The sequence below is a fragment of the Podarcis pityusensis genome, assembly GCF_964106645.2.
Source record: "Podarcis pityusensis genome assembly, chromosome: 9".
NCBI classification, from domain to species: Eukaryota; Metazoa; Chordata; class Lepidosauria; order Squamata; family Lacertidae; genus Podarcis; species Podarcis pityusensis.
The window spans coordinates 7,666,498-7,690,630 of NC_138034.1; the positions used below are offsets into that span (position 1 = coordinate 7,666,498).

The 24,133-nt window shown below is 46.2% G+C and overlaps 1 protein-coding gene and 1 long non-coding RNA gene across 2 annotated transcripts in view; both read right to left on the bottom strand.

Annotated features, from left to right (window-relative positions):
• The window catches only part of LOC308484998, a 225,861-nt gene that overhangs the window by 174,827 nt on the left and 26,901 nt on the right, over positions 1-24,133 (bottom strand). The window lies entirely within an intron of this gene.
• QDPR (quinoid dihydropteridine reductase) lies at positions 10,219-22,574 on the bottom strand. The gene is made up of 7 exons (XM_081020194.1): positions 22,402-22,574; positions 21,402-21,494; positions 20,108-20,204; positions 17,187-17,327; positions 14,476-14,584; positions 12,446-12,529; positions 10,219-10,504 (listed from the first exon to the last, which is right to left on the bottom strand). Exons 1-7 carry the CDS (start codon positions 22,492-22,494, stop codon positions 10,399-10,401), a joined length of 723 nt encoding a protein of 240 aa, XP_080876320.1. The 5' UTR covers positions 22,495-22,574; the 3' UTR covers positions 10,219-10,398.

A 24,133-nucleotide genomic window follows, 5' to 3' on the forward strand; every position in this document is an offset into this window, starting at 1 on the left:
CGGGGCTGCTGCTGGGCCATCCCCTCCACACCCAGTCCAGGACCCGGGAGATGACCCTATCTTTCTTGGAATGGTGTGCAACTTCTTGTGCCTGAATGGGGCGGTCGGGAAGCAGCTCCAGGCTCATAACCTCTTGTGCAGGTGCTGGGTCAGGGCCTGTTTCCGGTAGTGGTAGCCTGCTGAGGGCGTCCGCATGGCCCATCGCCTTCCCAGGTCGGTGAATCAGTGCATACTGGTAGCTGGCAAGGAAAATTGACCACCTGAGGACGCGAGGAGACAGCACTTGGGGGGTCTGCTTTTCGGGGGCAAACAAGCCAAGCAACGGCTTGTGGTCAGTCACCACGGTGAAGGGCCGCCCGTACAAGAAATCATGGAATTTTTTTACTCCCTTTACGATTGCCAGACCCTCCTTGTCGATTTGCGAGTAGTTCCGCTCGGTTGTGTTGAGTGTCTGGGAAAAGTACGCCACCGGTACCTCTCTTCCATCCGGGAGTTGGTGCCCCAGGACAGCTCCAATGCCATAGGGTGAGGCGTCGCATGCTAGCACCACCGGCAGCCTCTCGTCGAAGTGTGCCAAGACCGAGTTTGAGACAAGCAAGTCCTTGACTGCCTGGAATGCGGCCTCCTGGCGCTGGCCCCACACCCAAGGGGCCCGCTTGTCCAGGAGTCTGTGTAGGGGCTCCGCTACCGCCGCCTTGTGGGGAAGGAAGGAATGGTAAAAGTTCAATAGCCCCAAGAAGGCCTGAAGTTCAGTCTTGCTCTTGGGCGCTGGGGCATCACAAATGGCCCGTACCTTGTCCCCAGTCGGGTGGACCCCTTCTGCGTCCACCATAAATCCCAGAAAGTCCACCTGAGGCACTCCTAGTAGACATTTTCCCCGCTTCACCTTGAGACCCGCCGTCTGGAAACGGTGCAGAACGGTGCGGAGGCGGTCCTCAAACTCCTCTGGTGTGGGGCCGGCAATCAACACATCATCGAAGAAGGGGGTGACGCCAGGAATCCCTTTAAGGAGAGAGTCCATTATATTCTGGAATATGCCTGGTGCCACGCTGACACCGAATTGCAGCCGCTTTACCCTGAACGCTCCTCTGTGCGTCACAATCGTCTGTGCCTCTGCTGTGGCCTCATCTACTGGCAGCTGTTGATATGCTTGGGCCAAGTCCAGCTTGCCAAAAATTTTCGACCCAGCCAGGGTGGCAAGGACATGGCTGACCACTGGCACTGGGTATGCGTGGGCCGTGAGGGCCTTGTTTATGGTACATTTGTAGTCTGCGCAGATGCGGACCGAACCATTAGGCTTGACGGGTGTGACGATTGGGGTTTCCCAGGGAGCATTAGGCACCGGCTCCAGCACTCCTTGCTCTACGAGTCGGTCCAATTCCTCGTCTATACGGGGTTTCAAGGCGAACGGGACCCGGCGGGCCTTGAGCCTGACCGGTCGTACTGCGGGGTCAAGCTGTAGCGCAATGGGGGGGCCCGTATACTGTCCCAATTTCCCATCGAAAACCCCTGGAAATTCCTTGCATATGGCGTCCACGTCCACTTGTAAGCTAGTGTGGTTCACCCCGGTGACAGCTAGCCCCAGTGGTCCAAACCATGCCAATCCCAGTAAGCTAATGTAGGGGCCCTTGACCACAAGCAAGTCCAGTTGCCGCGTCCGCCCTCGGTATTGCACCCTGAAGGTCCCCACCCCCATTGTGGGGACCTTACGTTTCTGGAAGTCCCGGAGGGTGAATGGGGCCGGCCTGAGTTTGGGACCCCCAGTGGGACACAGTTTCCTTAAGGTCCTTGCCGAGATTATGGATAGAGTTGAACCCGTGTCAAGCTCCATGCGGCATGGGGCCCCCTCTATCTGTACCTCTACATAAATTTTCTCTACGTTGGGGTGGGGCAACTGGTATACCTGGAAGTCCGTGAGCTCCGTCGAGTTGCCTTGGTGCGTTGGGCCCCGGGACCTGGGGCTCTTGGATTGGTCATCTGATGCCTGGTGTCGGGTGGGCCGAGCCCGACACACCCGGGCGATGTGTCCCGATTTTCTGCACTGCCTGCACTCTGCGTTGCGGAAACGGCAGGTCCTCCTCTCGTGACTCTCCCCGCAGCTTGCGCAGTTCCCTCCTTCTCGTCGAGGCAGCTGTGGTCTGTGCGCTGCTTGAGTGCGCTGCTGTACTCGGTGCACCTCCTCCCTGTCGGATCCTGAGTCGTCGGTGAGGTCTTCATGGTGGACCCTCGGTTGGGATGGCAGGCTCGGCCGTGCCTCTTGGGTCGACCTCTCGGCAGCTTCTGTTGCCAGGGCCTCCTCCAGAGCGACCTGGAACGTTAGGTCCTTCTTAGCGTAGAGGCGTCGTTGCAGCTTCTCATCCTTCAGGCCACCGACGAGGCGGTCACGAAGCATGTTCTCCAGCTCTGAGAAGTTGCAGAACCGGGCGGCTTGGCGGAGAGAGGTCACAAACCCAGTTATGGTTTCCCCAGGGGCTTGCCGCTTTGCGTAGAAGGCATTTCGACGAGCCACCACTGAGGGCTGCGGCGAAAAGTGCCCCTTCAGCTGTTCCATTATTGTTTTGTATGGAACAGTAGCGACGTCTTCAGGCGCAAGGAGAGCCCGGGCGATTTCAAACGTCTCCTCTCCGCAGACGCTGAAGAATATCGCCCTCTTCTTGGCGTCTTCTTCGTCGGTGACCCCTTTGGCTTCTAGGAGGAAGGTGAAACGGGAGGCGTACGCTTCCCAGTCTCCAGATGCTGGGTTGAATGGCGAGAAGCTGCTGTTGGCTGCCATTCTGAGTTCCTTGTGCCCCGGAGCTGAAGCCTGGATACACGGTGCGAGGCAGCGGTGCGGCAGTTGGCGGTGCTGCGGTGCTGTGTGTGGCAGTCAGCTCAGCGGGATCCCACCTTCGTCGCCAGTAAAATATACTCAGAGTCGCAAAGTGATTTCATGCTCTTTATTCAGCTCATAGTGGTGAGGAAGAATGAATAAATGTCCCCTCACAGTATCTGCTTTATATACATTATTTACACAATGGGCTGCACATGATTGGCTAATTCTGGAATTCTACTGTAAGCCAATCAGGTTGTGGATTCACTTCTATCTGGAGCAGGATTGGGTGGTTCCTGCCAACCAATCATACTGCTGCATTGTTCTAGGACCAATCAGACTGCTGCATTCTGAATCCTATTGTTCTAGGACCAATCAGACTGCTGCCTTTTGGATCCTATTGTTCTAGGACCAATCAGACTGCTACAGTTTGGATCCTATTCAACTCAGTACATAACACTAGCATTGCCTGGAGACCGCAAGACACTGGGTCAATACCTACCAACTTGCAGGGTACAGTATGTCCCCGTCATACTAATGCTGAACTGTCGGAGGGGGGCAGAGTCCCGGGGACAGGGCTGTGCTAACATCAGCAGGAAGGCCAGCAGGTATAGTCCATCTCATCCTTTCAACTTGGATTTGGCGTATGTGTCGTGACAAAGATCTGTAATGGCCTTTTAAATGAGGCAATATCTCTTTTTTAAAAATACTTTTTATTACTTTTCCTTTTAAACATATATAATCACATGATTATTATCCACTAATAATAATAATAATAATAATAATAATAATAATAATAATAATAATTTATTTATACCCCGCCCATCTGGCTGGGCTTCCCCAGCCACTCTGGGCGGCTTCCAAAAAATATTAAAATACTGTAATACATCAAACATTAAAAGCTTCCCTAAACAGGGCTGCCTTCAGATGTCTTCTAAAAGTCTGGTAGTTGTTGTTCTCTTTGACATCTGGTGGGAGGGCGTTCCACAGGGCAGGTGCCACTACCGAGAAGGCCCACTGCCTGGTTCCCTGTAACTTGGCTTCCCCCAGTGAGGGAACTGCCAGAAGGCCCTCAGTGCTGGACCTCAGTGTCCGGGCAGAACGATGGGGGTGGAGACGCTCCTTCAGGTATACTGGACCAAGGCCGTTTAGGGCTTTAAAGGTCAACACCAACACTTTGAATTGTGCTCAGAAACGTACTGGGAGCCAATGTAGGTCTTTCAAGACCGGAGTTATATGGTCTCGGCGGCTGCTCCCAGTCACCAGTCTAGCTGCCACATTCTGGATTAGTTGTAGTTTCTGGGTCACCTTCAAAGGTAGCCCCACATAGAGCGCATTGCAGTAGTCCAAGCAGGAGATAACCAGAGCATGCACCACTCTGGCGAGGCAGATAGGGTCTCAGCCTGTGTACCAGGTGGAGCTGGTAAACTTATTTGGCTCTTTAGAGCCTGTCGACTTCCTTTCCTCCCACCTCTTGGCTTTCGAAACTAACCTTTTATCACAGCATTTTATATATTTTCCAATTCTAATATAACTGCAAAAACAAAAACGCAAAACAAATAGCAAAAACCGACAGACCTCAGCGTAACACTCACATTCTGCTTCCGAAAAAAGTTTGCAAACCGGACACTTACTTCCGGGTTTGCAGTGTTTGGGTTCCAAGTTGAGTACCAAGGCGTTTGATGTTGGGATACTGCCAGGGAGATAAAGTCCATCATGGCCCCCAAGCTGTCTGCCGGACGATCCATCGACCTCCCGTAGGCACGCAGTATCAGCAATTAGCAACATGAGTTTCTAGAAAATATCTTGCCACATTCCAGAGCTCATGCACACTCTATCAGCAGATAATGCACAGCCAAAGTCGCACTCAGGAGAGCATTATTTACAAGTTTATTCAGTGTTGATCAGAACACAGAAAAACATGACTGCCTGCTTTAGTGTCTACGACACAGAGAGAGAAACGAAAGCAACAGAAAACATAAACATCCTGTGAACAGGAAATACGCAGACTCTGTGACTCACAGCCTGCTCCCTTTTAAGGTGGAACGGAAATATCCTAACATTTGAGAACCAAGGTACCACTGTACCCCCGTATGAATGGGGTAGCAGATTTTGTTAAAGACTTGAGCTTCTTTCAAACATTTCAATAATTAACATATTAATTGTGTAATAGTCTGCAATCTGTTTTAAAAATCTAAAGTGGCTTTTGTTGTGCATCTATAATTGCTGCAAACCGAACTGCAAAAAATGCTAAAGATTTATTTCAATAAAAAACCAGAGGCCTACCTCCTGGGAATAACAGATTCAGATATTCCGCCAAAGAGGAAGGGTATCTTTTTATATGCGACCATGGCAGCAAGAGTTCTGATCGCGGCAAAATGGAAGAGTAATGAAATCCCCTTTATACAAGATTGGATCCAAAAGCTGACAGAATATGCCGAATTAGATGGTCTATCAGAAAAAAATAAAGAATAAATCAAAACAGGAATTTGTTTCAAAATGGGAGGTTTTCAAAGAATATCTGAAAAATAAATATAGTAGTTTAAATTCTGTTGCAGCATTCGAGGAACTTCAGTAATAGTTGCAAGGTAGATATAAGAAATTAGATTTATTAAGAATAAGTTTAATTATGATAAAAGTGTGTAATAAGTAATAAGTGTGTAATAAGTAATATGAAATCGAAATATGGAATAGACGGGAGGTTGGGTCTTTAGTGTTAAGACCAATATATGTTTTATTGTTTGCTAAGAAAATTATGTGTCTATGGTTATTCCTGTGTGTAATTTGGTATTTGTGTTTTTTTCTTTTTTCTTGCTAAATCAATAAAAATATTTTTTAAAAAATAATACAATTGCTGCAAACCACTTTGTGTGTGCGCACGTGTGTATTTGTGGTATACAAGTATTTTTAAAGTAAATAAATGTTTCTAAACCACCCTTCATCAGAACATAAGGAGATCCTTTGCAGTTTGTTCTCTCGGTGGCTAACCAGAAGAGTATGGAAGCCCACAAACAAGACCCGAGTACCACTGAGTCTTCCTAGCAACTAATATTCAGAGGCATACTGTCTCCAATAGTGGAGCCAGAACATAACCACCATATCTAGTAGACATTGATAGCCTTAGCTCTTCCAAGTCTTTTAAGTTGAAGTCTTCAGTTTGCATCTGTATTGGAATTGTTTAAGAAGTTTTTTTTATTGTTTTATCACTTGTTGCGTGTCATCCTGGGCTCCTATAGATGGGCAGAATATAGATGTAATAAATTAAATTCGCCAGACTTAAGAGCAATTAATTAAATGCTGTCGTTTTCCTTAATGAATGTAAGGGCAGGAAAGGGGGTATTTGACAAGGAAGGGAAAACAGAGGGGAGAATGAATGTTTCCTATCTGTTCTGTTGCACAGAAGTTGTACTGTCAGTGTTCTGTTAGGGCGAATATTGAGTTTGTTTACCACTGCACAGTCCTGACATCACTAGTGTCAGCTAGTGCTTGTGCCATCACTAAAAAGCATGAACGTTTTGCCATTTGGGGCTCCTGGGTTGTACATACATGCAGCACAATCTTTGGAAGGTCTCCTCAAAAAGCCAGTCAAATCCCACTTGTTCAATGGGACTTAGTCCTAGGTGTGTTCAGAGCCTTAGGCTACTCAAATCCCATTGACTTCAGCCCATGTTTGCACATACAAATCCACATCCCATTAGAACTGCTTTTGTTTTTATTTAAAATGCATTTTTGACCACAAGGTGTCACTGCGCGGTTTAACAGAATTCCTTAAAATGACATGGAAGGATCTGTAGTTAGAGAGAAACAGAATTGTAGAGCTGGATTGCATCCTCAGAGTCATCTAGTCCAATCCCCTGCAGTGCAGAAATCTCAACTAGATCCTACATGATCCTATGACCATTGGCTCAGCCCACCAAAAGTCTGCACATTTGAATGCTATGCATGCTTGCTTGGAAGGCTAGATTTAATCTACCAAATACCTACAATGTACCATATTTTTTGCTCTATACGATGCACTTTTCCCCTCCTAAAAAGTAAGGGGAAATGTGTGTGTGTCTTATGGAGCGAATGCAGGCTCCATGGCTTCAGCGAAAGCAACTTGAAGCCTCTGGAGCGCAGCTGATCCCTCTTGCTCTCCTGGCTTCAGGGATAGCCGCCTGAAGCCTCCGGAGCGGCTATCCCTCTAAAACTCCCCCTCTAAAACTAGGTGCGTCTTATAGAGCGAAAAATACGGTGATTATGGAACTTCCACTGCTATGTGTGTGTGTGTGTGTGTGTGTGAATGCACATTCCCCTTTTCCTCTTCTATTTTTAAATTTGTTCAGCCCATTTCCCTTCCCTTACTTCAGTGGTATCCAGTGGTATTCAGAGGGCCAGATTTGATGAAGTGAAGGGCTGTGAGGGCCGACCAAAGTTGTTGACCTTTTTAGGATTGAAGTTGTTGAGCTTTTTCTAGGATTGAAGTTGTTGAGGTTTTTTTTAGGATTTTACCCCAGGAAATAAACTGCCACAGGGGCTGGATTAAACCAACCAGCAGGCCGGATTAGGCCCTCAAAACGGACCCTGGACATTCCTGCCTTACTTGGATGACAGGAGTGAAATAGCAGCTTTCTTTCATGCTAGGGCAATTTCTGGCAGTGATGCCCAAAATCTAGAGGCAATCTCTATGCAAGAGGCTGGTCTCCAGTTCTCTATTACCATTGCCACCACTTGATTCGCTAGATGTGTTTTTTTAAGCTGGGGTGGGGTGTGGAGATTATCTCAGTAAACCCTACAACAGTCCTGGAAGGCTGTAAGGCAGTTAAACCCATATTACGTGGGAGGCTGATGCAAAGAGTTGTTTAGTACCAAAATTATCTGTTGATTTCCCAGTTTACAGTCTTCACTGCTCTACACCACAGGTATAGTGACAGAGATTGAATGCCCAGTAAAAACTCAGTGTTGCCACTCGCTATTATTCTCTATGAGGACCACTCCCCACCCCACCCCTCATCGCTTGGTAACGGCTTCCTATACTTTGCAATGGAATTACAGAAAACCAACTGTTCAATTTTAAGACCTCAATTGCCATAAAATCTGCCGTGCCATGTAACTCTAATCCCTCTATCAGATCTCATATTCTGGATATAAAGGATTCACTAAAATGCCAGCATGTGTGGTATTTGCTCTTACAGAAAAGGTCCATCATAAAATACAAATGGTGTAACCGTCAGAAGGGAAGTTTTTAGTAGATGACATGTGAATGTGTTATCAGAGACTGAACGAACACAGGGACAAATTCACTGAAAACCCATGTTTGAATCTGTGTAAGACAACATGGCAGTCCATTTTAGAAGGCCCAAAAAATCTCAGGAAAATGGTATGAGGTGGACTCTAACCAAGGCATGTAGAGTTTGAATACGGGCTTCAGGAAGCCATTCCTTTTGTTCTGGGGGTGGGGGAATCATAATGACCCAATTTGCACACACAAATCTACTTTATTATAACAACATTGTTGTAGTTTGCTTCTGAAAAGATCTTAGACATTCACCTCAAATACCATGCTTTTCAGCAGAATTGGTTGGTTAAGCCGCAAGTAATCAAGGGATGTACAAGCCAACAGGCCGCCTTGGAAAAAACAACACCCTGGAAAATTGGAGTAAACAAATTCAGATGTTAAGGAAAACAGCAGAAGAGGCTGAGCAAATCTAGTGTTCAGAAGCAGACGCAGTTCCTTAAGAGAAAATGAAGTTTTGCTGGCGCAAATGCCCTTTGCTCCAGTTATCTAAATCTTGAGCTCTAGCACCTTTGTTGCAGATTCCTGTACTAGGCTGTCCATCTATTCAAAGGAGGGGTCAGTGAAGGCCCACGACTTGCTTTGGAGACAAAAACTGACAGCATTTGATGTAAGAGTACATAAGAGACCACATAAAAAGTACAAATTGCGGGCTTCTAAACAACAAGTTTATTGAGGACAAAATTCAATATATGGCAATATCTGCAACTGGGGCTATTTTAGAGCACTTTTAAAAATCACCGTATGAAATTACAAGAGGCATAATGTGCATGACAAGCAATGAAGCGGTTTGCTGGTTGGTGCTCACAGCTGATTGAAGGTGATGTTGCTGTATATACCATAAGCAAACATCCAGCTACATCTATTTGTACAATAAGGCTTTGGACGACAACCTATTCCCCACCTCATCCCACAAAATCTTCCCCATAGCTTTGGTGATCTGGCTCCCTTTTGGGAAAGGTCTGAACTGTATTGACTGTGCTGAATAGCTTTTAAGGCAAAATAATGTTTCCTCGTTCAACCTCCTCGCTTACAAACAGCTCCCAGTGCAGTAGGGGATAAACGGCTGGATATTTTCTCGAGGGAAAAGCTCTGAGCACACGTGTGTTGTATGTGTATTGTTTAGCGAGAAGTCTGTTCAGGTAGAGGAGCAGTTCAACACAGCCGCCTCCCGCAACACAGACAACAGCTTGCTGTGGTACAATTTACAACCAATACGGTCAATTGTATGTTTTGTCCCACAGATTTCAATGGCTCTTCTTGATTTACCGTATTTTTCGCCCTATAGGACGCACTTTTGCCCCTCCAAAAATGAAGGGGAAATGTGTGTGCGTCCTATGGGGCGAATGCAGGCTTTCGCTGAAGCCTGGAGAGCGAGAGGCGCGACCCCTCTCGCTCTCCAGGCTTCAGGAAGCTATCCACAAGCCTTGCGCGCCCGGCGGGAGTTCCTGCGGGCTTGCAAGCAGCAGCCTGCAGCCCGAAGCATGGGGCGCCCTCCGGAGGACGCCCCGTGCTTTGCGCAGCTGTCCGCAAGCCTTGCGTGCGGCAGCCTGCAGCCCGGAGCATGGGGCGCCCTCCGGAGGACGCCCCGTGCTTCGCGCAGGTGTCCGCAAGCCTTGCACGCCCGGGGGGAGTTCCCGCGGGCTCGCAAGGCTTGTGGATAGCAGCCTGTTCTGGGGGCTGGGGTCGGGGGAAGCTCGGGCTTCCCCAGCCCCGCGGCTGGGGGGGGGGGGAAATAATTTTTTTTATTCATTCCCCCCCCCCCAAAAATGAGGTTCATCCTATGGGCCAGTGCGCCCTATAGTGCGAAAAATACGGTATCACACAACATCCAAGAGGAAAGACAGTAAGACTGCGTGTTTGGTCTGTGTTGATGTGACGGTTCATAATTACACCTGACGAAATTGACTACCTAGGCAGCATTCAAGTGTGTGGCGGATACCCCAAAGCAGCAGAACTTCCGCAACAGTGAAATATATGCATTTCATATAATTAAAACACAGTTTTACTGCTCACTGTTTGCTTTTCTTAAGACTCGGCATAATTCTGTAGAAAATGCTGCAGCGAGGCCATCAGTGAATCTTCAAATTCACAGCCCTGATTCACAAGACGCTTTGTACCTTTGGATAATTAAGTGCGTCTGGCTAACATCAAGCAACACAAATATGACCTCAGGTCTTGCTCGACAAATAAGACCACTTTACTGGCAGAAGGAGAAGACTGCACAAACAAACACACATACACACACACACACACACACACACACACACACACTTTGCATCTCCACTTCACTGCTGTTTGCACGTATGACCGCTCAGAGATGAGAAGCAGACAGCTCCGTCTTTCCTCCTGTGGTTACTACTTGGATCAGACTCCCAGAACATGGACGGTTTTTTCCAGTGATCCAGTCATAAAAGGTTCTGTTAAAAACAGAGATCAACATTTTGTGAATTAATTCAATTCCTAAAGCAGGCTGCCTCAACCTCGGCCTTCCCGATGTTTTGAGACTACAATTCCCATCATCCCTGACCACTGGTCCTGCTAGCTAGGGATCACAGGAGTTGTAGGCCAAAAACATCTGGAGGGCTGAGGTCGAGGAAGCTTGTCCTAAAGCTTCACGTTATAAACCAGCCTTTCTCAACCTGTGGGTCCCCAGATGTTGTTGAACTACAATTCCTATCACCCCTAGCTAGCAAGGCCAGAGCTCAGGGATGATGGGAGTTGTAGTCCAACAACATCTGGGGACCCACAGGTTGAGAACCGCTGTATTTGAACTGCTTTAAAAAAAATAGTGTAGAAGCTTCTCAGGTCAGAGATTTTGTGTCCAACACTCCTCCTAAATACATTTTCATACTGCAATTCTATACATGTTACCCAGAAGTAAATCCAATGTTCAAAGGAGCTGGCTCCCTAGCAAGTGCTTAGGACTGCTGTCCTAACCTTGTCATTTTAGAATATTCAACATCTATCCATTCTTTATTCTCTCTTATACATTTATATCCCACCTTTCTTCTGCCACAGAACCCACCTGAGGCCCTGACCAAGCCCAGACCTGCTTTGCCTCAGCTTGACTGGCCTGGTAAACTGAGTAACTTATATTTATTTTAATTTATTATTATTATTTCTGCCGCAAGGAAGCAAGCCGTTATTATTCCCCTTTGCCGGGAAATGAGTTTGAGAGACTGCAGCCTGCTTCGGGATGTTTCAGTTGGGTACTGAGTCCACTCTAAGTACCGCTACTGTCACCTGGAGGCACAAATGGCCTTGAAGGCTCAGAGTGCCTTCCACCAACTTCAGCTGGGACATAGCTGGACAGGGACAGCCTAGCTGCTGTTGTCTATAGTCTGGTAACCTCTAGGTTAGATTACTGCAATGCGTTCTACATGGGGCCACCTCTGAAGGCACCAAACAGGACTAGGCAGCGTTCTTGATTCGTACTGCCCAGGGTGGATTTTATTTAAATCAAATCGATTTAAATCACGATTTAAAATCATGATTTAAATCACCAGTCAGTAAGACTTGATTTAAATCTTTTTTCTTTTCTTTCCCCCCCCTTTTTTTATTTACAGGAAGACTCATTCTTGCTGGTATAATCTTAATATTTACAACCAGATGAAGGTTTCATTTTTGGAATAATACATTTTCAGAGTAGTTTTTACAGTTATATCAAAAATTACTGATTTGGTTATACTATTATAAATACGTAAGCTAGATAATTATGAAATTATTGTGAGGTTTAATAAGTTAACTGTTTATGTTTGGACAACTTTTCTGCTGTACTTTATTGGAAGGAGAAAAATAACCATTTCCTTAATAACAATTTAAACAATTTATTTAACTAAAGCAATAACATTATAGCATATGTATCCATGTTTGTTAACTGATGTGGTTAAACTTTTTTTAAAAAAAAACACACCTTAGACTGAGTTTTAGCACCCATAAAAAAACTTAAAACAAATCCTTATTTCCTGATGAATAGCCTTTGGACTATAATATAACCTAACTAGAAAACTATCTTTAGAAAGATTTTTCATCCAAAAGCATTTTATTTTAAATATCCGATTTAAATTTTTTAAAAATCTGATTTTGGGGGATTTTTTTTCTTAAAATCATTTATTTTTATCCACCCTGATGCTTCTGCCTATGCACAGGCCATAAAGGCGATTTTGAGCTGAACTGGCATCCATCAATTCCCACAACCCATCCTTTCAGAATCCCAAGCCATGTTCAGCCACTTCCACTTCACAGAAGGGCATTTAACTTCCAGTGACTGAGAATCTGCACTCCAGAATTTGAAGGCACAGGCGACCGGGACACCCTAAAGCAGCAGCTGTTGAGCAAGGAAGTCTCTGTTTACTCACTCGGCAATGAAATCTAACGGTGTCCAGGAGCCGACATCCGCATCAGGCATAGATTTCCTGTTCATTGGTGTATCCAAGGTAACCCTGGGGCAAAGAAAGATAAGCTCTTCAGTTGTAGACTGCTGCATCTGATAAATGTTGCCTGCGTTTCTTCTCCGTCACAATGCACGCAGTACGTTGAGGACAGTGGAAGGTGGAGATTGCCCTTTTTATTTTTATCTCACCTTCTCGGTGACTATACTGAAACTGACTGCACACCTTTGAGCAACAGGAATTACTCACTTGCATGCAAGCATCTCTTATCCAGAGGCAAAATGGCGTCTCACACAAATGGTGGCTGGGAAAAGATTAGGCACCTCTTCCAACTGCTCCTGTGCATAACATAATCTACAGTGGTACCTCGGGTTATGTTACCTTCGGGTAACATAATTTCGAGTTATGAACGCGGCAAACCCGGAAGTCTGTACTTCTGGGTTTCGCCACACGTGCATGTGCAGAAGTGCTCTATGCACCGTGCATGTGCACAGAAGCGGCGCCTCCGGATACAGACTTTTTGGGGTAAGTACGGACCCCCGGGATGAATTAAGTTTGTATCCAGAGGGTCCACTGTTTTCCAAAGCTGCTTTGCAGCATCCCACCTAGGACAGTCTCTCACATGCATGATTGTTACATGCAGTTTGACCATCAGATGGTCAGCATCATGTCACTGCTACATAAATACACCATGGCTGCGGTCCCCAAACAGGTGCCCAGGAATAGGTGCCACTGATTTCAGACGCTAATTAAATACCGTTTTCAAAGGAGAGCATCAGACTGAAACTTCAACCTTATTCTGGATTATTGTAACTCGCTCTACGTGGGGCTGCCCTTGAGACTGACCCAGAAACTCCAGCGGGTGCAGAATGCTGCAGCGAGACTCCTTACGAGGTCTTCGCTGCGAGATCACATTCACCCGGTGCTATACCAGCTGCACTGGCTCCCGGTGGAGTACAGGATCAGGTTTAAGGTGCTGGTTTTAACCTTTAAAGCCCTATACGGCCTAGGACCCTCGTACCTACGGGACCGCCTCTCCTGGTATGCCCCACGGAGGAACTTACGGTCTTCAAACAAAAACATCTTGAAGGTCCCAGGCCACAGAGAGGTTAGGCTGGCCTCAACTAGAGCCAGGGCTTTTTCAGCCATGGCCCCAATCTGGTGGAACGCTCTGTCCCAAGAGACTAGGGCCCTGCAGGACTTGACATCTTTCCACAGGGCCTGCAAGACAGAGCTGTTCCACCAGGCCTTTGGTCAGGGCACAGCCTGACTTTGGCAATCCTCTCAGAACTCTAGCCCAATGGTTGCCATTAATTTGATCTGAACTGATTTTATAATGGAATGATTTTAGAATGTTTTATCATTTTACTGTTGTTAGCCGCTCTGAGCCCGGCTTCGGCTGGGGAGGGCGGGATATAAATTTAAAAAATTATTATTATTATTATTATTATTATTCTGATAGCAGCAACATACATACTCTAAAAAGTGCATTTTGAATAATGACCACCCAGGTATGAACAGAATTAACACATGCATTCATGGCCCCATAAACAGGACATAAGAATTAGGGCTGCAGTCTGACCCATGCTTACATGGTTGCCTTAAGTCCCGTTAAGAGTTCAAGATCAGAAGCAGAACTTCCCAATCTGTAGTTCGGTCCCTTAGCAACTATACCACTCAAATTATAAATTAATGCAAAACAAGAAAAGAGAAAGAGAGGGAGAGATACAGAGAGAGAAATCCAACAGGTTCAAATTAAAAGTATTTGCTTTCAGCAGAGGGAAATTTAATGTTAATGAAATGTAAAAGTTAAGTGGCATGAATCCATCCCTTGTCCATGATTCTCAAGCAATTGCAATTTTGAGTTGACAGGCTAAGAGTTCACGTAGACCGCAAGCCACTGATTTCAGAGGTTGCTTCTTCAACATGGCACAAACTGGGCATATGAAAAAACCTAAAGCAGAGGGTGCTGTAAGGATGAAAATGCCACCACTTACGGGAGAATGGCAACCGCGGCAGACCCCGGTGGCAACCCACTGTTTGCACCCGAGAGGCTCTGGCAAAGCTGGTGGACTGCTCCTTTGGCCATGCCATAACCTATCATTCCTAAAACAAAAGGAAGAAAACATCAGCTTTGTGCAATAAAAGGGCTAGGAAGCAGAACTGTTTGAACGAGACACCAAAATATTGTCACTGTTTCACAGTACATCAGGAGAATAAACCCAAACTTTTCTGGCTTCTGGAAGGGAGCCGTCTAATGTGGTACAATTGTGAGGATCCATCCCAGCAGTCCACTGTGTGCATACATCCACATGGGCACCTCTATGCGCAGTGGGACACCAGTGGCTGGCTCAGCTGTAATTTTGCAACAAGGAAGTCAGCCAAGAAACGGTGGGAGCAAAACCTAGTTGCTGCTGAAGCCTCAAAAGTCTCTTGTCCCAGGACTGTACCACTTCAAACTGCTGGGGGGGGGGAACTGTCAGGGATTGTTGGTAGGGGAAAGAGGCTCCTGACTCAAACTTTCCAGGGTTCAAGCTTCAGGAAAACAGTGACACAAATAAGCAGCAAGACTACAATCAGAACTATGTGACTGAAAATGACCACCCAGTTTATTAGAGCCAATAGCCTCTGATAAGGGACGCAGGTGGCACTGTGGGTTAAACCACAGAGTCTAGGACTTGCCGATCAGAAAGTCGGCAGTTCGAATCCCCGCGACAGGGTGAGCTCCCGTTGCTCGGTCCCTGCTCCTGCCAACCTAGCAGTTCGAAAGCACATCAAGTGCAAGTAGATAAATAGGTACCGCTCCGGCGGGAAGGTAAACGGCGTTTCCGTGCGCTGCTGTGGTTCGCCAGAAGTGGCTTAGTCATGCTGGCCACATGACCTGGAAGCTGTACGCCGGCTCCCTCGGCCAATAAAGCGAGATGAGCGCAGCAACCCCAGAGTCAGCCACATCTGGACTTAACGGTCAGGGGTCCCTTTACCTTTACCCTCTGATAAAGGAACTGAAGGGAACAAATTACATAACATTCCAACAAACAGAGATGCAATAATATAGTTCCAAACTATCCGTATTTCTATCTCAGCAGAGAGCCACTCCTCTTCACAACTTTCGTCAAAGCATTTATTGTGATGATCTATTGAAAAGGTTCGTCGCTGGAAACTGTCAACGGTTTTGGTCTCCAATAGCCACTTGCCTTCAGATATGCCAACTATGGTACACAGTGGCAACATGAGTCATGCCTGTAGATTATGTTGTTGTTTAGTCATTTAGTCGTGTCCGACTCTTCGTGACCCCATGGACCAGAGCACGCCAGGCACTCCTGTCTTCCACTGCCTCCCGCAGTTTGGTCAGACTCATGTTTGTAGCTTCGAGAACACTGTCTAACCATCTCATCCTCTGTCGTCCCCTTCTCCTTGTGCCTTCCATCTTTCCCAACATCAGGGTCTTTCCCAGGGAGTCTTCTCTTCTCATGAGGTGGCCAAAGTATTGGAGCCTCAGCTTCAGGATCTGTCCTTCCAGTGAGCACTCAGGGCTGATTTCCTTCAGAATGGAGAGGTTTGATCTTCTTGCAGTCCATGGGACTCTCAAGAGTCTCCTCCAGCACCATAATCCAAAAGCATCAATTCTTCGGCGATCAGCCTTCTTTATGGTCCAGCTCTCACTTCCATACATCACTACTGGGAAAACCATGGCTTTTACTGTAGATTATAGGGTATACTGTAGGTTATACTGGTATACTGTAGATTATAGGGTTGCCAGCATGCCAGGGAATGACCCCTTCTTTGCAGGATAGTTTTTTTATCTGCAAGGCTTTCTTGGAGGTGTGGGCTTGGTATGAAGGAACATCCCATAATGCTGGCCCTCGCATGCACCCAAACACAAGTTTACTACCTCAAAGAGAGGTTCCCATTGAAACCCACCTGTTTACCTTCTTTCCCTTTTCATTATATGTACAACAAAGTGTCAATCCCAGTGGCAGATGGTCAGGTTTCTATTCCCTACTCTGCCACTTGTGACGATTGCCAAAAGCAGAATAAATTAAACAAACTTGTTCAGCTTACATAATTTATTCAGGTCACAGAATTCATTGTTTCCAATGCAGAATTTGGATTCCATGATTAGAAGTTTGATTTTTAATGCAAAGTACACAGATGTCCTGTGACTGACATCCAACATTAAGTCATACTCAGAACAGACTGATTTATATCTATAGACTAAAGTTCATTGATTTCAGTGGGCCTGCTCAGATTACAGCTAGCAGTGAATATCGTCCAGTTTCCACACTCTTTTCTGTGTCAATAGTTACGAAATGGACCAGGAACATTCGTAACTATTGACAGAGGGTTGAAGGTCATTGGTCTTTGAAGAAGGCAGGTTAAAGGTAGGATCCATTGTAAACAAGCAGAGCTGCCACTCATTTTGAAGAAATAAAACAGCAGCCTAGTTTTACTGTGTCTCACAACTTAGAAATAACAGTGTGTTTATGAGTCTTCTGCTTTTTCACCCCCCCCCCCCAATTTCTCTGGATTGTGGCACTCAAGCGTGGATTCCCTTACTGGCATCAAAATGTCCTCTGAAAAGACCTTAACAGCTAGTCAACAGACATATTGCAGGACAAGAGAATTTGAAAGACCCCGGGCTGGTTTTTCCTCAAAGGGAATAACTGACACCACAAAGAATACTGGCAAAACACACCACAATATTTACCTGGAGTTCCAGCTAATGCTGCTTTGGCCCCTGTCAGGGTCAACAACCCCCCTTCCTTCAGGTGCTTGGTGGCCAAATGGCTAGAGATCGTTGACGTCCAAACACTTTGTTTCCACATCAGGTCAGTATTTTTGTATAAAGCTGGTGAGCAGAGAAAACCCAGGACACATTAGGCATCAAGACAGAACCAGCATGTTCTATTCCTTGCTCAAAACTGAAAATCTCCCTTAGTTTGTCAGATTTCAGGTCCTTGTTTTGATTCCTTGTTTTGCAGCAGAAACTATAAAAACAAACAACCCACCATACCCACTTCAAAGTTAACTTCTGAAGGCAAGATCTTCACTGGTCATCTTTTGTATTCTTTTCACTATATGCTTAAAACTTGGTGACTTGAGAGACCTATTCCTGATGAATCTTGGTAGTAGTAGTAACAACAACAACAAATAATAAATAATACCCTGCTCATCTGGCTGGGTTTCCCCAGTCACTCTGGGCGGCTCCCAACAGAATATTAAAGCACGATAAAACATCAAACATTAAAAACTTCCCTAAACAGGGCTGCCTTCAGATGTCTTCTAAAAGTCAGATAGTTGTTTATTTCCTTGACATCTGATGGGAGGGCGTTCCACAGGGTGGGCGCCACTACCGAGAAGGCCCTCTGCCTGGTTCCCTGCAACCTCACTTCTCACAGTGAGGGAACTGCTAGAAGGCCCTCGGAGATGGACCTCAGTGTCTGAATGATGGCGGTGGAGATGCTCCTTCAGATATACCAGTTGGTTTCTTGTTCTCTTTAATGTTTTACTGTATGTTTGTTTCATTATATTCTTGCATTGGTTTATATTGTAACAATATGGCGAAAGGAGTACAATGATATTTTAAGGCAAGCTTCCCAGATAAAAGACTCCAAATTATCCAGAAGACTCTGATTTGAGCTCTCCTGAATCTAAAAAACAGGGGCCCCAACACTAGCTCCCGCTTCCCAAAGAGAAAGGGAAGGAATATGTAGCAATGTTCTGTTCTATACTTGCCCAGCTTGAACTACATGTTTCTGGTCCAGCAAACCATGGTTTGCTGAAGCAGTAGTGAGCAATGAGCTTAAGTGCTTCCTGCTCTCTTAATCTACTCCTCTTGCACACCTGGCTTCAGAGGAGATTTCCTGGTTTGCTAGATGAATGGCATCCGAACTGTGGTTTAAGAATTCCCTACAAACAAGATCAGAATGTGTTTGGCAAATCCTATCTGGAATGGAGCACACAAACCACAGTTTCCTGGTTGGGACATCACTGGGAAGCTGTGGCTTATCAAACTGGGAGGTCTTCTCTGAAGCCAAGCTTACATGTGCTCCAAAAACCAATACTTTGTTGGAGCAGGAAAATCATGCTTTGAACGCTGTTAGACACAAACCATCTCGGAAATATTACGCTCATAATTGAGATTTATGGAGCTGTTTAGGATCAGTTAGTTCTCTGAGGAATAGTCTCCTATTCTAATATGTTTCTAATATGTAAGTGCAAAAGCCTGTCCTGAAGTCTTTTATAATCACTGGAAAGTGCTTTGTAGTACCATGCAAAAACCTGGGTTTGATTTTAGAAACCATTAACTCTTTTCCTGGAATTTAATGGAACCGACCACCAAACCACTAAAAAACAGAATATTTTCCAATGGTCTCCTTAAATGCCAGACATAACTGGATTGTAGAATGTGCAGAACTTATGTTGCGAGACTCTGTGAAGCGGTATTTTCAACCGGAGTTCCTTTTATTTTGCAAATATAGTACAAGCAACCCCGCTTTGCATGGGTTCAAAGCATGAGCGACTGTGCATGCATGGGTTGTTTCTGGACCAGGACCAGGAGAGAACGGAGCTGGGTGGGCTTATGCATGCTCTGCCAACACGTGCAATGACCAGGAATGCAACCCCCACACAAATAATTCTTAAAGACACGGCAAACAGGATCTTATTCACTTCAGGGTCACTGGCAGGGTTAAGACCTGGTTCAACATTAAGACTAGTTCTCCATCTGAAGCAGCTCCAGACCACAGCTGGTCTATTTGCTTTAAAGTCCGCAATGCAGAATACATCCCCTTTGGATGGAGAAAACCAACCTCTGACCTAGTGCAACAACGGACAAGGTAGAATCCAGTCAATTACTTAATCCACGTAGAGGATTTTAAAGCCTTTTAACTGGGTTTTAACAGCACAGTGCTACCATTCCCCTAAAAAAAGCTGATGACTGGGTGGTGGTGGTGGTTAGGACTCTGCCTGGATTTTTCTCTGCCAGGCTCTAGCAGCAGCAGGAGAACCAGGGGGCGGCAGGGCCCCTCCATGCCAGAGGTCCCAAGCTACGGCCAAGTGGGTGGTAAACTCCCCCTGGCAGTTCTTCCACTGGCAGTAATGTGCGAAATAGGGCCCTTTGGCCGTGTTTCTCAAATGTGGGTCTGCAGCAGTTGTTGGACTACAACTCCCATCATCCCTAGCCAGCAGGACCAGTGGTGAGGGATGATGGGAGCTGCAGTCCAACAACTTCTGGAGACCCAAGTTTGAGAAACACTGGTAGGGTGTTGTGGTTTTGGGATCACAGGATTCAAAGCCTGGAGAGGACGTGCTGGGAAAAAACCTCCTTCCACCACCTTCTGAAAAATCAACAGGCTTGCCAAGGATCAGTTTTGCATCTGGATACAGCCACCTGGGCACCCCCGGCTTAAAGCATCATAAAATGAATGCAGGACAGTGACCCTTAGCAAGATACTAACTGCTTAACAATTTAACAAACTTCCATCAGCTTTCAATATCGGTTGGACACAGCTACTATACTCGATTTTCCGATCACACACGAAAAGTAAAGAAGCCGTTCTGAAAACTCTGGTTATAAGACAAAGAAGAAATGATTTCTTCCATGGCATTCACAAGTTTGTTGCTTACATTTTGCTTTCGCGCTGCCTCCAGCCCATCCACCGGCAACACAAAGTATAGCATCGACTTTTTCTTCGCCCAGGAGTTTTCCAACATCTTCTGTTACCTTTAAATATGTGAAGACAAAGAAGTAGTGTGGGGGGGTGTCAGTTCCAAGAGAAATACCTGGAATTTGTATACGCCCAAATCTCAAAACTGCAATTTTCTCAGACCTACATCTAATACAGGAGTTGAAGCAAGGTGGGAAACAAGTGCCTGAAGTGATGGGGGGGGGGATGAGGGGGGTAGCTGATCTCCCCTCACCTGTGTGCTACTTTTCATGTAAGAAATAGGATCCACCCGCATTAGGATTTGAGCAAGGCAGGCAAATCAACAAACACACACACAACCCATGTCACGTTTAACCTTCAGAACCAGGCTTTAGAAATCAGGGAAAGTATATATAATGGAATATAATGGAACTAGGCTTAATATAAACCAGTGCTTGCCAGGACTAAATCCCAAATCCTGAAATCTCTTTCCAATGCGCAACCCTGGATTGGGGTGGGTGGGTTTGACCGCAATACCTGATTATGGTTTTGGGTCAATAAAACCTTCCACACCTCAAATTAGAAGGCAGGGCTTCTAGAACAGTGGAGGCTGGTTCCAAGTAAATCGGAGGTAATAGACTCCTCTTTTTAGAACGGAACCAATAAACATGGGGGAAGGAAGAACAAGCGACAGAAAAACAAGCATGGGAGTTGACGTAGGTGTGCCAAGATCACCAGTCCATTTTATCTTAACATGCTTTTAAAATGATATACCGCAAAATATTTCAACGATATATATCTCTCTCTCACTCACACACACACATATTCATGCTACCCAGGCCCTTTTGACTTGAGTTTGTTATCACACAACTCAGGCAGACCTTTAAAAGGGATAGGCAGCATCTTGAGCCAAGATGTTCCCACCTGAATGTTCCCCAGAGGCAAAGTTATTACATCCCTGCCCTAATGTTGGCAGCTGAACCTTTAACAACTGCACGGCAGGCAGGAATTAAGTCAGTATGGCCCCTCCTAGTGATGGGGCAAATGGAAAAAAATGCACCGACTGAATTTTCTGCCTTTCATAAAGCTGATGAAGGTGAAGAAACTGTCGGAAAGTCTTTCCCAAAAGGAAAGAACATTTCACACACAAACAGGATCTTATTTTAGACAACGGCTATTATTTTGCAACCCAGAAGCTGCCCGGACATCTTTCTGCTTTCATTTTAATTGCTTCCAACACAGGAACAAGGCACAATCAATACCATGCACGTTACCTGATCTGCTTGTTCAACGAAGGAATCGCTCATTTTCACAACAACATTGGCACTCGCTTCTTCGTTTTCTCCCAAGTCAATGCTGGCCACCCACTGATTTAAAAAGAAAAAAGTTTTCTGTTTAAAAAGCGATTTACTGTACTTATTTCGTGTTTTTGTCTTTTGCACCAGAAAACAAAAGTATTTCCTAAAATAGTTTCAAAGGGAAACAGGGAGGAGTGTCCATTCTTTCATTGCTGATTTATTTCAGGTATGTTGCCCATACAGTGGTACCTCGGGTTAAGTACTTGATTCGTTCCAGAGGTCCGTTCTTAACCTGAAACTGTTCTTAACCTGAAGCACCGCTTTAGCTAATGGGGCCTCCCGCTGCCGGCGTGCTGCTGGAGCACAATTTCTGTTCTCATCCTGAAGCAAAGTTCTTAACCTGAAGGACTATTTCTGGGTTAGTGGCGTCTGTAACCTGAAGCGTATGTAACCCGAGGTACCACTGTACTTTGCGCACTTCCTCAGGCTCAAGCCCAAAAGCAAGACAGCTTTCCCCCCTATTTCGAAAGAGCCCTTTGTTCCTTCCCATCACCCCAGCAAGTATTGCAAGTGTCCTCTTGCGATTCCTTAACGCGCTGCGTAAAACTGCTGTTTCGGGGATGCGCGGGGATAAGGAGCGCTGGCTGCGCCCAACAACCTGCAGCTTCGTCTACCGAGAGCATAAAAAAACCTTTAAGGAAAGGGACAGGACCAAGGGCCGCCGGGCAAGTCCGTGGCAGAGCGAGCAGCCGCGCGCCTCCTTTTGCAGCGAGGCGGATGGAGCTCTTTGCGCACCCGCGCGCGCGTTGCGCGTTGCACCGGGAAGGCCCGGGGAATGCAAAGCCAGGATTGCAAATCCAGAATGCAAAGCTTGGGAACGGCGCTCCGTGAAGACGCAGCCGATCTGCAGGAACGCCAAGAGCACCTTGCCCCCAGCCCCACCCCCGATTCGTCCCCATGGGGCTGCTGCCCTTACCCAGTTCTTCCCTCGGAAGTAGCGCACGCATTGGGAGCCTAGGGCGCCCCGGCCGCCATACACGAGGACCCGGCGCGCTTCGGCCGCCGCCATGGCTCAGCTTCGCCCGCAGCCGCCTTTCGCCTCCGGCCCGGGATCGGCGAGCGGCCGCAAACGCTCCGCCTTCCCAAGAAGGAAGGATCTTGCGCGGAGGAGGAGAGAGAGAGCGAAGCGCCTCCCTCGCTGCTGCGCCGATGGCGCAAGCGCCCCCTGCCCTGGGAGCTGGGAGCAGGGTTTTCCCCAGGGAAAGAGCTGCGTTTGTTTGGAAAGGGGAAACAAACAAAAAAGTATAACCGCATCAATGAGTTCAGAAGCGTAACAATGTACCAATATTTCCTTAAACTGGTGCGACCTTTTTTTGTGTGCGTGACAGTGGAACCCAGTTCAGCTACTGATTGATTGATTGATTGATTGATAGTGTGGCTGCAGTACATTGTTTATTGTCAGGGCCGGATTTAGGTTTGATGAGGCCCTAAGTTACTGGAGGTAATGGGGCCCTTTATATGTCCAGCTGTCCTTTGTCAACAACAAATTGTCACTGTTTCTTGTGTTGAATATATGTTATATGGTAATTTATGGACCTAATAGGTATCTGAAGCCATTTGCACATGCAGAATGTAGGCACCCTATATAGAGAAATGAGCAAACCAGTGATATTTTAGGGAGCAGGCTAGCAGGCGGGGCCCATTACTTACATCATAGGAGTCTACACAACACAAAACACTGTTGCTGTATGTAGGTTTTATTTTATTTGTTTTTTATCTTATATTTTTGAAATGTACATCCAGTTTTTTTTCCCCTTTAAATTTTTTTGGGGCCCCCAAGAAAGTGGGGCATAGCTTGTTTAGCTTATATGCTGGACCATAAAGAAGGCTGATTGCCGAAGAATTGATGCTTTTGAGTTATGGTGCTGGAGGAGACTCTTGAGAGTCCCATGGACTGCAAGAAGATGAATCCAATCCATTCTAAAGGAAATCAGCCCTGAGTTCTCACTGGAAGGACAGATCCTGAAGCTGAGGCTCCAGTGCTTTGGCCACCTCATGAGAAGAGAAGACTCCCTGGAAAAGACCCTGATGTTGGGAAAGATTGAGGGCACAAGGAGAAGGGGACGACGGAGGACGAGATGCTTGGACAGTGTTCTCAAAGCTACTAACATGAGTTTGACCAAACTACAGGAGGCAGTGGACGATAGGAGTGCCTGGCGTGCTCTGGTCCATGGAGTCATGAAGAGTCGGACACAACTAAACAACTAAACAACAACAACAAAATCCAGCACTGTTTATTGCTTTCATTTTATGGATCAGTGGTCTCGTTAGATAGTAAAATTCATGTTGAATCGCTGTTTTAGGGGTTGTTTTTAAAAGTCTGGAACGGATTAATCCATTTTGCATTACTTTCTATGGGAAAGCGTGCCTTGGTTCTGGAACGCTTTGGTTTTGGAACAGACTTCCGGAACGGATTAAATTTGAGAACCAAGGTACCACTTTACAGAAGTTGTGTATGGTGAAGCAGACGATTACTCAGGCTGATCCTGTGCTAGCTAGTATAGCAGCACTGTTTTCCCAACAGCAACACTGCACGCTTGCAGTCTCCCAAACAGCTTATTCTCACCAGTCACCTCTGCAAACTGAGGCATATTCGTGCTACGCCTATCAATTGCCAAACTGCTGTCTTCATTCCCATTCCGAACAGG

What these genes read in the sequence shown, in the direction of transcription:
- QDPR (XM_081020194.1), bottom strand. Translation starts at nt 22,494, where the DNA reads ATGGCGGCGGCCGAAGCGCGCCGGGTCCTCGTGTATGGCGGCCGGGGC. An exon ending in AGGCAGCGCGAAAGCAAAAT is followed by an intron (nt 17,328 to 20,107) that starts GTAAGCAACAAA and finishes TCTGCTCACCAG; the next exon opens with CTTTATACAAAAATACTGAC. An exon ending in AGCATTAGCTGGAACTCCAG is followed by an intron (nt 14,585 to 17,186) that starts GTAAATATTGTG and finishes CTTTTGTTTTAG; the next exon opens with GAATGATAGGTTATGGCATG.